At 46.1% G+C, this 15,575-nt stretch overlaps 2 protein-coding genes across 8 annotated transcripts in view; both read right to left on the reverse strand.

Annotated features, from left to right (window-relative positions):
• CD151 (CD151 molecule (Raph blood group)) overlaps positions 1-337 on the reverse strand; it is a 40,186-nt gene extending 39,849 nt beyond the window's left edge. Inside the window, exon 1 of the mRNA XM_082230717.1 lies at positions 179-337. The gene's annotated coding sequence lies outside the window, so the exon portion shown is untranslated. The remainder of the gene's footprint in view (positions 1-178) is intronic.
• Positions 338-8,253: 7,916 nt separating this feature from the next.
• CRACR2B (calcium release activated channel regulator 2B) overlaps positions 8,254-15,575 on the reverse strand; it is a 46,763-nt gene continuing 39,441 nt past the window's right edge. For all 7 annotated transcript variants that reach the window (XM_082230397.1, XM_082230395.1, XM_082230394.1 and 4 more), the window contains 4 exons: positions 13,200-13,314; positions 12,288-12,395; positions 10,697-10,773; positions 8,254-9,240 (listed from right to left, as the gene is read on the reverse strand). In XM_082230397.1, coding sequence (XP_082086523.1) covers positions 9,159-9,240; positions 10,697-10,773; positions 12,288-12,395; positions 13,200-13,314 — 382 coding nt within the window. In that variant the 3' untranslated portion in view covers positions 8,254-9,158. The remainder of the gene's footprint in view (positions 9,241-10,696; positions 10,774-12,287; positions 12,396-13,199; positions 13,315-15,575) is intronic.

Here is a 15,575-nt window from a genome sequence, read left to right on the forward strand (position 1 = left end):
GCTTCAAGGCCAGAGCGCGAGGGTTGCCTTTGTTGCCGCTCCAGGTGGATGGATTCCCGCCGCCGCCCGCCTCCCCTCCCCTCTTTCTGGCCACTTGCTTGCTTTCCTTCCCTTACACGCAAGCAACCTCGTGCGCGCAGGATCCAACAAACCCCCGGGCCCCAGAGCCGGCGCAGACCTTTTTCCTCGCGATGACGGTGGTCTTCTCTGTTCTCGGCGAGAATCCGTTTCCAGACAGCGCGGCGAGCGAGAATGCAAAGCAAGCCGCTACTACTCCGCAGACCCCTCCCAGTTCTCGGCCCCTGCGGCTAATGGAATATTTTTAACTGTTTGAATAAACTCTGATCTTTCTCTGCGACGAGTCTGGGACGCCTAGCGGGAGAAGGCGATCATTGCCCTTCAGTTAGGCGGGGCAGAGAAAGTTTGATCCTAGTCCTCAATCAGGACTAGGATTGTAGGAGCGACGATTCTGAATGGAAGTGGATTATTCCTATACTGGATTCCCCAAGGGCGTGACCATGTCGATTATTTTTTAAATTGCTTTCTAAACCCATCTCTTTAGGGTGCATATACCCTCCCAAGGTGAGTTACAGCAACTCACATGAAACACAACATTTAAATTCTAACATTTAAAATAGCAGTAAAAACATTAAAGCAGACAAAAAAAATGTGGCAAAACCATAAAATCACACAAATGCTCACTGGAATTCGTGTGGAACAGAAGGGATGGTACCATTATTTTAAATTACTAGAGGCTGCAATCCCATGCAGCTTTAAGGCACATCCAACTCTTATTGATTTTGAAGAGGTTGCACCAAGGTTGGGAAATTATTTGATCTGCAAAATAGCGCCAGACAATCGCCATTGATTACTAGTACAGTAAAATATGCAAGTCTTAAATCATATATTGTTTGAGGACTACAATTAACCTTCTTCCTTGTGATGCTTCTGTTGCTGCAGGTATGTATTTTCTCAGCACATAAACCACACTATTTTGTCCATGGTAAAATGCAACTTCTGTTTCATTTTCTATCAGGATCCTGCCCACTGTGATAAATATGCTTACACATGTGTGTATGGTCCAGTTTGTATATTCAACAGAGTCAATTGGCAAAGCTTTTCCTGAATTGAAACACTTGCGAGTTTCTTCTATAACGTTTCAATCACAAAGTGGCTAACACCTTCCAAAGTTTTATACAGTACTCTTCAACCAATTACAACAAAGATTCCTGAGGCACCTTAAAACTAGCACATTTCACATAAGCTTTCTCAAAGTAGAAGAGTTTTCTCCATCAGATGTTGGAGTCAAATGGCAATGGAATGCAAAAAGTACACTCTGTAACAAGAGCTTGAGATAAGCAAATCAGGCTTCACAGCAGCAGGAGCTGAAAACCATTGTCTCGATTCAGACCCAAATTAATAGAACAGAACTTCTTGATAAGTTGTAATTCAGCAATTTCACATTGGATCCTCCTTCCAAATTTAATTTCTTTGTGGGAGGCCATCTTAAGGATAGTAGCAGTGTGTCCTGACAGGTTGAAATATTTGCCTGCTGGTTTCTAAATATTGCCATTTCTGATGTCATATTTTTGTTTAGGAGACTTAGAGTGCACCTATAGTACCTTTAATGTATTTTATGTTCAATCCCCCCCTAGAGTCTTAGGCAGAATTGTGCATAAAATGTGCTTAAAATACATTTTACATATTTTTGGTACCATTTCCCCATAGACTCTAAGAAGCAAATCTATCTTAAAATATGTAAAATACACGTGCAAAAAATTCCCACTGAGAGTGACAGCACATCGTCAAGACTCCCTGTGAGATTTGCTGTTCTGATTTCAACAGGTGTTGCAGTAGGCGTCCCAAAGCAGTAGCGAGTCGCTATTTTCTTAAAGTTCACATTTCTTTTTTTAAAAAAAAATCACAGTTATAATCGGAAACACCTAGAAGGCACCAGGTTGTTGTTGTTTAGTCGTTTAGTCGTTTAGTCGTGTCCGACTCTTCGTGACCCTATGGACCAGAGCACACCAGGCACCTCTGTCCTCCACTGCCTCCTGCACCAGGTTAGGAAAGAATAAGCAACTAACTGTGGAAGCGCCATGATTTTGGGTGCATTAATACACATGCACATTCCAGCACTTGCTTCATTTTAGTCCTTAATCCTCTGGCTTCCAGCAACAGATGATCTACTGGCATAAGTGTGTTGTAATAAATCACTAATGACTATTGAGCCTATGTATTTGTCTCACTGACTCCCCTACTTCAACACAGTGTCTCCTATAACAATACTGTTGGGCACTAGGCATGACGGGATATGATAGTCATAGAAAAAACATTTCCCCTGCTAAAAGCATCTCTTTTTAGAATTGGAAGTGAGTCATCATTTTCCTATTTAATATTGTCCAGAGGGAATGTATTTTCAGTGCATTATTGTAAATAAAGCCTGAGCGCCAAACTGGATATGACTTAAATGCCTCTGCTTGGAATGGAAAAGTTCAGTTGATCAAAATTCACTGAACTAATTCAAAAGTCTCTGAACTAAACCTGAAAGTACTTCCCATAATTGCTAAGTGATCTAAATATGAATTACCGTGGAACTTAGAACATTTTTTAGTTCATTTTCCAGTTTATTCTCTCCTCCCCCTGACAGGAGGCCCAGCCTCTTAGCTTTCTTTCTTTATTTTTTAAAGGAAGTCAGTCTGATATCTGTCAGTATCTAACTGGCAACATCTAAATCTATCTATAGTGCTTAGTTTTAGTTTAATTTAAATGCCATTTCCCCACCATGTACTGTTCCCAATTTGTAATGTTGCATACACACCTTAAAATCAACACTTCATTTTGCAGTTATCGGTTATGAAAATGTTTTATGTGACCCAGAATTAACGACCTTTTGTGTGCTATCAGTCCTATCATTAGGCAAATTGAAGCGATTGCCTCAGGAAGCAGATTTTGGGTGGCACAAAAAGGGCAGAAAAAAATTTTATTTTTTGTTATTGTGTTGTTACTCCCAGGGAAGGGCATTTGAGGGATTTTCTTCCTCTGGTGCAAAAATATGCTGGTAAGTCTTGGGTGCTTGACTCAGGGTGAGCATAGTGCTTACTGTTCTGCCTCAGGCAGCAAAATGTCTTACACCAGCCCTGGTTGTTAAATGTGCCATCTCTACTGACAGTGAAAGAGGAGAGATCGAATCTGTGTGAGGTAATTCTTATGCTAATTGGGTGTAACACTTCCTTTTTTGGAAGCGATGCAAGAGTCAGGAGGGGTGGGGGACACATTACCTGTACTGAGAGTCACAAATTCCATTTCCCTTAGTGCCAGGCTTCCAAACACCTGACAGAATTATTTGAAGGGGGGGGCATGCCTCACCCTTGTACAGTACAGCTGCTTGACTCAGAAAGCTTTGGGTCTACCTCAGAGCTCCTTAGGAAATGTAAGAACAGCGCTGGACCAACTTCACAGGAATCTGAGTCATTTCTGAGGGAAAACTGAAACTCCTTTTTTACATGGCAAATCAAAGGAGCAGCTTCTGCTTTCATGCATGCAACACATTTACAAACAGGGCAGACTTGAGGAAATATCTGTCAGCCAATACTGTATAAGCAGATGCTCTTAAAACCAAGACTGAAATGTTAATAGCTAATGCTCTAAGCAACTTTCCCAAATATAAAGCTCAGCTACAAGTGAGAGGGTATTTTTTTCAAAGAGAGCTTTCCTAGCACTTATACTCTAGGTGCAGGAAATACTTCATTCTGCACTGGTTCCTGCCAGTTCATGACTGACATGGATCAGCCTGGGCTGTGAAGATTGTATTGCTGGGATCCTCTTCTGCATTGTATTATTTATATGGTTGATTATTACAGGGATAGGAAACCTAACAAATGGGGTCCAAATGTTTCTTTATTGGACACCTGCTTCTTCAGGACATGCCCCCCCCCCAGCTTTGCACCCCAAGTGCTCTTGCTGCCGTCCAGGACTCTGCTTTCATCATCTGAGGCCCTTCTTCATATACCTTCGCCATATGAGGGTGGCAGCATGAGAACAGGCCTTTTCTGTATTGGCTCCCCGTTTGTGGAACGCTCTCCCCAAGGTGGTTTGTCTGGCGCCTTCATTATATATTTTTAAGCGCCAGGCAAAAATGTTCCTCTTAAACCAGGCCTTTGGCTGATTAATATGCTACAGCCTTTTAAATGTGTCTGTGGGAAGGGGGGGGGTATTGTTTTCCTGTTTTGTTTCATTTACTTGTTTTTATCCTGCACTTTATTCTGTGAACCGCCCTGGGATTTTATGATGGACAGTATATAAATTTAATAATTAATACAATAAATGAATAAGAATGCGTCTTTAGCCTCTCATTTCTCTGGAAGGAAGACAGAGAGGATTGTGTGTAGAAACAAATTTACTGCACAAAATTAATATCTGACATTTGCTGCTCCTCCTACTTTTGCCTCTGGCCCCACCCATCTCTGGCACGCAGCACTTGAAAGGTTGCCCAAAGTGGCTGAAAAAGTCTCCCCATCCCACTTCTGGTTCTTTGCACGTATATCTTCTTTTCTCCAAGGACCTCCAAGCATGCGTGGTTCTCTCTCCTTTCTCCCTTTTATTTCCACAAAAGCCTGTGAGGGAGGGTTAGGCAAGGGGGGAAAGGCCTAACTTTCCCTGATAAAGGGTGGCATGCATTCTGGTTGCTCTCATGACCCCTCCATGCTGCTCCAGGGGGTTAAGGAACCACCTGAAGAGATTTGGGGGCTCACAGAGGGAGAACGTCCCGTTGAACAGGCAGAAGGAGCCCTTGTACTAATGGGACAACGTGGCTGGGTACAACTCTTGTGCTCTCCTTCACGTGGGTAGTGGGGTGCCATCACTGTCATTAGCCTGGGTGGGTACAATTGAAGCCTTATTTACTTAGGATCCATTTGCCCGCTTACCCAGAACGTAGAGGTTGCAAAAGAAGCACCAGGGATTCAGTTCCTTCGGAGAAAAGAGTTTATTGTGATCTGCGCAGAGGCAACCAGCGGAATTGTTTCCAAAGGCTGGTGGCCCCCAATACACGTAAGCCAGCAATAGTTATACTCCTGCAGCCCCTCACCCCACCTCACCATATCATATTCCTCGATTTGCCTTATTGCCTCTTTGGGTGTTTCTAAAGCATTTTGCCAGTGCACTCCTTTCGCTTATCAGCCAACCCTGCATATCTTGTTTACTCCAGATGCATTTCTCCTCCTGCTCTCCGGGCGTTGCCTTCCAACTGTCAGTGCACTCCCTGCCTACTCTCTTCAAGTGAGTGAGTAAGAGAGAGAGAGAGAGAGAGATGTTGCTTTCCCTTGGGAGAAAGGCACTCTGTGCATGCCCAGGGGACCTTAGGCATAGTTTTGCAGTATTTTGATACTCCCTTCACAATCAAGGGTGCCAACTTGAATAAAATATGGGGGAGGGGCACAGGTAAGCCCCGCCCTGCGTAATCACATGATGTGAGGCACACACACAATTTGAATGGCAATGCCCATCAACTGGGGGGGGGGCAGCCTCAAATATTTTATTGGGGGGCAAAGACCCCTCGGCCCCTAGCAGTTGGCTCCCATGGGTAAAAGGTAAAGGTAAAGGTACCCCTGCCCGAACGGGCCAGTCTTGACAGACTGTGGGGTTTGTGCGCCCATCTCACTCAAGAGGCCGGGGGCCAGTGCTGTCCAGAGACACTTCCGGGTCACGTGGCCAGCGTGACAAAGCTGCATCTGGCGAGCCAGCGCAGCACACGGAACGCCGTTTACCTTCCCGCTGGTAAGCGGTACCTATTTATCTACTTGCACCCGGGAGTGCTTTCGAACTGCTAGGTTGGCAGGCGCTGGGACCGAGCAGCGGGCGCGCACCCCGCCGCGGGGATTCGAACCACCGACCTTTCGATCGGCAAGCCCTAGGCGCTGAGGCTTTTACCCACAGCGCCACCCGCGTCCCTTAGCTCCCATGGGTACAATATACTAAAAAACTCTCCGTCCTTCCTTGGACACACTAGTAGGGCCTGCTGTGTGAAGAAATTGCACATGTATTGGGCTTTAAGCTATTTCTATGCTGCCTTGATTTTTATTTAAAAGAAGGGCAGGATAAACTTGATGCCATACATAAAATTAGGCATATTAAAACAGGGTAGGGTGCACAGCCCACTGGATTAATCAATTAATTTTGCCCTAAATGCACATTGTAATGTGTGTGGAGCAGCCTTCGCTAACCTGCTGTCTTCCAGCGTTTTTGGACTACAACTCCCGCCAGCCTCTGCCAGCGCTGCAGGAGGGCCCCAGATTGGCAAAGGAATAGGCACCTGAATTTCCCTTTAACGCCTTCACACATTCCAAATATATTATCACGCCTTTGCTGACATCTTGGATAGCTGTTGTTGTTATAACACAGCACCACCGTGTGTTCACTTGAATGAACAGCAAGTAAGGGCCTCCAATCTATAATGTATGTATATACAGCAGCATGTCAAGAACAGAAACTACTCTCAAGGGCATTTCATTCTGCTTAGGTGGGGGGGGGACCCCTCTTCACTTCACCCATGGGCATAGGCCCTAGAAAAAGTAAAACAATAGGAATACTTAACTGACCAATCACATCAGTTCAGCCCCCCCAACAAAGTCCTGCCCCCCTCTAACAAAAATCCTGACTATACCCATGACCCCACCCACCCTCCAGAGCAGTGTTTCCCAACCTTTTTTGGGCAAAGGCACACTTGTTTCATGAAAAAAATCTCGAGGCACACCACCATGCCAGATGGGGAAAGGTCACTTTTTACTTATGTAAAAAAAAATAAAAAAAATGGTAACAGCATAGAAGGTAATGGTTAGGCTAGCATCCCTCTTCCAAATATGCTAGGTTTTTATTTGCAGGGACTGTTCTACATGGGAAAGCATTCAGCACTGTCATTCTCCCATCTGCCATCTGAATTGGTACTATTCTGGGTCAACTTACTCTGCTGCATGTGTAGATGAAAATGGCACCAAGTGTGGGGGAGGGGGCAGAACAGGTTTCAGATAGAGGATATTAAGCATACACGTACTTCAGATTGAACTGGTTGCTTGCTTTGCAAGTTTTCATTTCCCAAATGACTGCCTTGGCAAGCGCAATACCTACCAGGCTCAACGCCGGTCTCGCGCTGCCGCTTCCCGCGCTCTCAAGGACCCGGGAGGAGGAAGGCGTGAAGGGAATCCTGAAGGCGCGAAAACCTCGCACATGCGCAGGCCTTCCGCCTGCGACAGCCCAGTAGGCCGGCCGAAGCAAGCGGCGATGGGATGTGGGAGGGAGCTCACTCGCCGCCCCGCGTGTGCCTATGTGGGGCACGTTACAGCCCCATGACGTCAGTGCCACGCAGGCAGCCAGGCAGGCAGACGGCGAGAGCCCCGCGCTGGGCGGCCTCTCCTTGCCGCCGCCGCCCCGCCTCTCGCCGGCCGACTCGCCCGCCTCCCTCCCACGGCACACCAGGCAACGTCTCACAGCACACTAGTGTGCCGCGGAACACCGGTTGGGAAACACTGCTCCAGAGAACAGTGCTGCAGCAAACAATGCATGGAAGAGCTTCCCTGTTTACACACAGCTATCTTTAAATCCAATTGGATTATTGCATGTTTATCACAACACAGCATTAATTGAAATGTTTCCAAATAACAGACAGAACTAAGGGCTGATTTTGCTAACTCTAGAGGCCCATTTTGCTTAGATCTATAGCTTCGGTCAAGCCTTGGTAGCAACTGAATTAAGTAAAATGGTATTATTCCTGGTCCACCTGTTATGTATACATTTCCATTCCTTCACTGCTCTTTATCAGTAATATTGGGGAGCCTACTTTTATTAGCAATCTGAGTCTTTGACCAGCTTAAACAGATGTAACACATTTACAATACTATATGGTACGTCAGGATGGGGAGTCAGTGGCAACACAGCCAGATGGGTGGGGTATCAATAATAAAAAATTATTTTTATTTTTACTATGTTGCTGGAGTTCCAGTTCCCATCACCTCTGACCTTTGGCCAGGCCGGCTGGGCTGGTGTTAGTTGGGGTGCAATGACGTCTGGAGGGTACCAGATTCCCCATCACTAGTGTATGCTTTTGTGGACTCAAGCACCCTTTGTTGGGTGTATGAAGTGAAATTTTAAATAAATAAATAAATGAGGAAAATATAGGGTGGAAGTTGAACAGCAGTGAGCTGCAAACCGCAGTGGGTGAGAATTACAGCTTAAACACAACAGGCACACACAGCGGAGTGGTGATAATTACTGAGATGATTGTATTAACACATGTAGCTGGGCAGGAAACTATTCACAATACGCAGGTATCCTATATTGGTAAGCTCCCACAGGAGGTAGCGATGGCTACCAACTTGGCTTTAAAAAAGAATTTGGCAAATTAATAGAGAATAAGGCTATCTATGGCTACTAGCCATGATGGCTAGGTTCTACCTCGACGGTCAAAGGCATTATGCCACTGCATACCAGTTGCTGGAATCCCATGTGGGCAGAGTGCTGTTGTACTCATGCCCTGCCTGGATGTTTTCCACGGGGGTCTGTCTAGTTGGTCACTGTGAGAACAGCATGCCTCACCAGACCTGATTCAGAAGGCTCTTCTCATGTTCCTGAGCTCATGACTTACTGTCATCTCCAGAGGTAGCCCTGCCATGCAGGAGGGAAGTGCTTCAGGCAGAACCAGGAAGAGAAGGGAAGATGAAGGCAAGGAATTGATGCTTTTGGTGCAGTGAGACTATAGCAGAAAGCTGGTACCACTCCACTCCAGTCAAGTCATTATCACTTTATTGTTGCACGACTCCATTGCAATAACTTACACTTGCATAACTCACATTGTTTCTGAGTGTAGTCTTGAGACCCTGTGAAGTAGCTTGAATGGTTTTATAGGCAAGCCAATAATGCTGGATCTATGAGCTGTGATTTGAAGCACTTCCCTGAAGCATTGCGGAAAAAGCAGGAGCGATTTGCAGCTGCAAAAGATGTCATGTCACTTTGATACAGCACTCTTTTCTTTCTTTCTTTTTTAAAAAAAGATCTTGACTCTTCCTTCAGTTCAATCACAGTTATCCCTATCTTCTTGCACGGAGGCAGCCAACTCTGTGCTTTAGGCTGTTCTTTATTTTCTAACATATCCCTGAACGATTCTGTTACAAACAGCATCCCTTCCTCTTGTTGTACTCCAGGTGCAATGCCTGCTCTCTCTGCTTGTCCTCATGTGCTGTCAACAGTCTGCAACACACACAAAATAGGAGGTCAGCACAGAAGAGAAGGAGTAAAGTAAGAGACAGGCAAATCAAATTGAGGGGGGAAGAAGCATACATTATCTCAGCATGAAAGGATGAGTACTCTAGCATCACACTCACAATCCAAAAAGCCAAACTAAGCTCACTGCTCCTTCAGAGACATCCAGTGTACCTTAAAGCATCCAAGGCAACATGATTATCAAATTCAAATCAAAGTGCATCTTTCGCAACTTATTTGGGAGCAATTCCTCCTGAACTTAATGGGACACACTTCAGAGTGTGCATGTATTTGTTTGGACTGCACATCATCTTGAATTCAAGTATTCTCAAACTGGCTTATGATTTAATGTGATATCTGCTGAGAGAAACTGACCTTTCTGGGGAATCTGCAAGTTAACCCAACAGGCAGAGCTGGCTCAGCCAGTAGACAGGGTGAGGGTGCTACCTCAGGCAGCAGAAGCCCCCTGAGGCAACACTCCACTCCCCCCCCATGCACCCTGCCGCCTCTGCCAGCAGCAGAGAAGCGCTTCCGCCATCAGTGTCGATTTCAGACAAGTTTGAGTCCATTTCTGGCAAGATCTTGCCTGAAAACACGCAAGATCTTGTGGAGTATATAAGATCTCACACGATTTTCGGTGAGATCTCACTGAATCAGCACCAATGGTGCTGCTGCTTCTCCACTAGTGCCAGATGTGGTAGGGTATGCAGTGGCAGCAGAGTGGGCTGTGCAGGCAATGGTGGCAGCAGCCGGTATTGTGGTGGCAGTGGGAGTGGCAGCAGCGGCAGGGGAAGGCAGCACCTCCAACAGGACAGATCTCCAGCATAGATCTGCTCCTGTCAGGAACTCCCAAGACAAAAACAAGAGACAGAACCTTAGCAAAGAATTAAGAACTTATGTAATCATTACATTGGCCATAGACCTCCCCCACAAACCTTCCATTCCCCAAACACTAAAATGAAGTGCTAACATTCTTCCTTGTGAGATTGTGGTGGTGAAGCTCTATGGCAGGAGTTGTTAACCTGAAGGCCTCTAGATGTTACTGGACCCCCAGCTCCCATTGTTCCTGACCATTGGCCATGCTGGCTGGGGCTGATGGGATCCAACAGCATCTTGAGAGCCACATGTTCCCCAGCCCTGCTGTATGGTATCTGAGCATCTTGCAGTCTTTAATATATAATCCTACGGAGTATCCACCCTGTGATAAATGGAGTTTAGCTAACATTTGCAGTGTGGCAGTGCTGAAAGCACACAAGGCAACTGCAAAACACGGAGGAAGAAGTTATCTCCACCCACTGGACTCTTACTGTTTAACTGGAACCAACACACTGCTATGTTTTGTCATCTGTTGCTGCTTAACCAGGACCAAGCCTAGCAACTTTGCTGCAACTGGATGAGTGGCTTCTGCTCTTTTTCCAGTTTTATGGGAACTGTTTGCACAGACCTTGCCATGTGCAGCATGGGCTCCTGAATGTTATAGCCAGTCCTTGCACTGCACTCATAGAAGACAGCTTTATATTCCTGCAAAAAGAGGGAAAGAAGGCAGAAAGTAACTTCAATCAACAATTGTCAGAGTCTGCCACTGGAATAACATTTCCCCCCTTTCTTGCTATACCCATTAATATATTCAAGGTTAACCTTCCTGAACACTGAAGATACTCTGTCTTCTTAAAGGTTCCTTGCTATCTAATTTTCAATGAGGTACCTAATTTATGTGAGTCAAAGCTCACTCACATTGAGTTCTTTTTGTTGGGGGCCATTCACAAAATCTTTAAAAGCCCAAGGTAACTGTCAAGGGCTGCCTCAGGTCTCAGCTCACAAAAGACCAACGCCAAGCTCTTCTTATATACAAGGATGTTTATTGCAGTTCATTATTGGTTCCACAACCGAGGCGCGCAGCCCCGCGTCTCTTAGCCTAGACGTTTGAAGTCCCCTCTGAATCGGTCCCGCCTCTACACCAGTTTAAGAGGCTTGTGCTAGACCACCTCTTCCTGTCCTTTCTTTTCTGCAGGGTCTTTCTGCCCCCCTGGGTTCCTTCCCTCCTGCTTTCCCCTGACGCGGATCCCTCAGATGCCTGCTCCCCCCTCCTTCGTGCTTTGGGGCCAGGCTCCTCCTCCGGGCTCTCTGCATTTCCGCGCGCCTCCACATTTGAACTTGGCGCGCGTTCGCTACCCCTGACCTTCCTTTTGACAGATACACTACTCCCTGTACTACTCTCTGCCCCTTCCGGCAGGACGTCCTGCCCCGATCTCCTTCCCCTGTCTCCTTCCTGCTCTGCTCCATGTGTCACACTGGGAACTCCACCCTTCTCACTCCGTTCCTCCTGGGAAGCCGACCCCGATCTCCCACTCCCACTCGGGGTTTCCCTGCTGCTTCCCTGCTCCTGGCAAGTCCCCCCTGTGACCCCCCTTGGCTTGACCAGGGGCGCCCCCTTCTGGGAATCCTCCGATTCACTTGAGAGACTCATGGAAGACCTCAAGTCATTGTCATCCTCTTCCTCACTGTCCTGGGTTTCTTCCCCATCGCTCTCCGTCTCCCCCCTCACCTGTGCCTCTGTCCCTGAACCCCTGACAGTAACATTCTAAGGTTTGAATAAGTTTACTGGAAGAATGTTTGCACAGGAATGCTTGAGGCACAGAGGTAATTCACACATATCCCTGAGCAGCATGAATTTTCCTCCAGGTCCCTACTTCTCACATACTTGATTCTCATACTGTCCTGTTATGTCTGTAAAACACATTAATTTACCTCCCAGTGTCACCAACGCTTAACCCTAACAGGTTTACTCTGAGATGGCAGGGAGACTGGCTTCCAAAGTGATGCCTTATGATCGACTTTTCCCAAGGCAGATCCTCTACTTTGAAATATTCATTCACTTCCTTCTGTATAGAACCATCCTAGAAAATATTTTCATGCTCAGAACAACTCCCTTAAGTATTTCCAAATATTATCATCAGTTATGGAAGATGCCATAAAGTTTGTTAACAGTGAAGGAGATTGGTGTAAGGAGGAAAGGGAGATACAGAGAACCAGACCTTTGCCAGCCTTTCCCCCTCAGCCCTGGGGACTTTGGGTTCCTCTTTGTCTGCTGTATCCATTTTGTTTCCAACAAGAAATATCACTGCACCATCTTCAATTCCATCCTGAAGAAAAGAAGCCAGAAGACATTGCTCAATGAAGCGTGTGCTCATAATTAAGGAGAGAGAGGCTAATTCCTACACTCGAGTATAAGGGTACTTAGAGAACACCTGACCATTTTCAGTTTAGACAATAGCTAAGCAAAGTTCTAGAACCTAGTTAAATGGTGATCCATAAAGATTATGATTATTAGAATAACTTACATAGTGCCTTTCATTTTGAGAAGAAATATTAAGGTGGTTCAATCCGATTTGTGCTCTTAGGGATCTGAATAATTTGCATGTGCTGAATAAGGGACATTGGGGATAAACCTATCATATTTTTTATTTAAAGAAGAGTTAAGCTTTGCCTCCATATTTTTTGGCATGCTTCAACTATAATTAAAGTCAATACCTGAGTTTTGTTAAGGTTAGGCTACCTGCCAAGCAGAAAAGGCTCAATTTAAGGAAAGATTATTTTGCTAGCACCCTTTTCTTTCTCGATTAGCTCTCTCCTTTACTCAGGTTAGAGCCAACAGGGATTCCTCCTACACCTTTCTCCAGGTAGACGAATAGGCTAACTGCACAGCCACACATGCTCCCTCTGCCCTAAAGCTCCCCAAGATTTCCAGCTCTCATCACCACAAATTTGTTGCCCTGTTATCAAGACTCCTTGGGCCAGACTGTTGCTGTAAGGAGGACCATACTTTCTTCCTCTGGGTGGCTTGAATGGGGTGTGTCCACACACAGACACCATTTGCTAGTACCGCAGTATCAAATAAAAGAGGTAAAGACCAAGTTATCTGTGTTCCCTTCCAAGTTTATTCTGACCTGGATACAACTCATCCAGTTTCGGACCGCCATGAAGGAGCACTCTGCTGTGACGTCATACATGACGAGGATGCCATCCACTCTCCGGAAATACTGCTTGGTAATACTCTGGAATCTAATGCCAAACAAAATCTGAGAACCTTAAATGCATTCGTATCTTGGCAGACATTCCACTACTCTTAACTGAACCTAGATTTGGACTCCCTCTGTGTGGCCTTCTCATTGCTAACAGCTCAAAATGGAGGCTTGTCTCCACTTACAAAATGGTGTATGGAGCACATTCCAGTCGTTTCCTTTGGAAGGCTGAGGCCTTCATAGAAGAAGCCTGGAAGAACTGAGGATTTCCAACTGGGTAAGGTATTGGGTTACATGCTGACAACAGCTTCCCAAGCAGTGCTTGTGCCAAAACAGGAGGTATCACAAAGGAAAAGTTTTGAGAGGGGCCATAACTCAACAGCAGAATGTGTTCTTTGCAGGCAGAAGTTCCTAGGTGCATTTTCTGGTATGTTTTGTTTCATTTCCTGTTAAAGATCAGACATCTACTTGAAACTCTGGGCAGCTATTGCCAGCCAAGAGTAGACCAGGGGCCCCCTATGTGATGACTGAGTGCATCTACAATAACCTTTTCCCGTGTTGAAATTAGACTTGAAGACAGCATTTGATTGCAGCCAATATAATAGGTTGTGGTGTGTGCCCACAACAGTTTCTCCAGTTTGAAATGTTCCCAGAGGTTGAAAAAAGGTTGGCAACTCCTGCCATAGGCAATACTCAGCTAGCTATGCAAACAGTGTGCCCTGGCAAAAGGCAGCATCCTGTGTACCTCCTAGCATTGAGGTTTGGCACCACTGTAGTTGGTCTTGTGCAACAGTTGCTGTGTCATCTGGACTGATCCTGCTGTTTCTCTCCCCCCTCCCACCAGCAGCAAAGAGCACAAGGAACGGCACAGTCCTAAGGGGCTTGGATAGAAACCAGGAGCACAATTTTAGCAAGCCTCTCATCAGTGGAAGTACTACAGCCGCTGGCATGACTGTCATAAAGCACCCTTGACTTGGAAGAGGTGCACCCATAAGAAGAAGGACCCTTGTGTTCACTTTGGAGATAGAGAAGATTCTGCTTTAAAACAAGGGTGGAGAAAACAGGTTTTAAAAAGGAAAGACTGTCTCAATGGCATGGGCCTGCATTTGACACTCATTGTCATCTCTCATACATCAAGGTTGTTTTTCTTCCTGGTTTATTCCCATCTCGCTGAATCACAGCAACAGCTAATGAGTTACCACTGAGTTTTACACTGCAGCAGGCAGCTGCAAAACTAATATAAATATTCCTCTACACACATTTTTGAGCAGGGTCGCTGCTCTCCCTTTAAATAATTATTTAGTTGAAAGGTAGAATATAGCCACTTAGGCAAAGTAGGGTCTGGATGTTGACCCGGGTTGTCCCCATTGCATTTCCTGTAGAGCTGTGTTCCCCCTTCTCTCAGCTGCTTAGAGTGTGCCATTTCAGAAAAGTAGGTGGAAGGATACACGTTGAATTCTAACCCCCTCCCCCAACAAAAAACTCACTGCAAGTAGAAAGTTAGCATGCCAGCGAGAAAGGAGGCTAGAGTATGGTTACCAGATTTTTTTCAATGAATTCAGGGACACTTTTTTTTTTTAAGCTGAGTAGCAACAAGGAGTTAGTAGTGGGGATGGTGAGGCAAAAGACCCTGGGCCCAAGCACACATGCATATTGTATAAAGGTGCAAAGCCCTTCTTTCGCACCCTGTGTAACATAAATGCGCAGTTTTTAAAAAACTGGGCAACGGCCAGCCGCCCACAACTCCCAAGCCTCCCCCATCAGTCAAAACGAAGGGGGAAGGAGATCTGTACTGTCGGATGTCCCCGGTTCTCCTTCAGCAGTGGCGGTGGCAGTGGTAGTCATCAGCCCAGAGCCAGCCTGGTAGTGCAGTTGGCTCTGGCTGGCTTCAGGAGCTGCTCGCTGCCGTGGCGCCCGCCATTTTTCCTCGCCATAAGTCCCCATATGATGTGTTGCACACAAGACACATCATATGGGGACTTCCGGCAAGGAAAAATGGTGGGCGCCACGGCAGCGAGCAGCCCCTGAAGCCAGCCAGAATCAACTGCGCTTACCAGGCTGCCTCTGGGCTGCTGAGGCTGCCGCTGCCACGTTTCCCGGGGACAGATTTGCAAATCCGGGGACTGTCCCCAGGAACTGGGGATGTCTGGTAACCCTAGGCTAGAGGGCTTGTCTAAACATGACAAACGTGTATAAGAAAACAGCAGTTTCATAAGTGGGAACTTTGGAGGAAATAAGTGCTGGGAGAGGGGAAGCAGCACGCAACCTTTTGCCTTGCCCACTCCTTGGGTCCAAAATATT

This window comes from Podarcis vaucheri (assembly GCF_965113315.1).
Source record: "Podarcis vaucheri genome assembly, chromosome: 1".
Classification (NCBI taxonomy): domain Eukaryota; kingdom Metazoa; phylum Chordata; class Lepidosauria; order Squamata; family Lacertidae; genus Podarcis; species Podarcis vaucheri.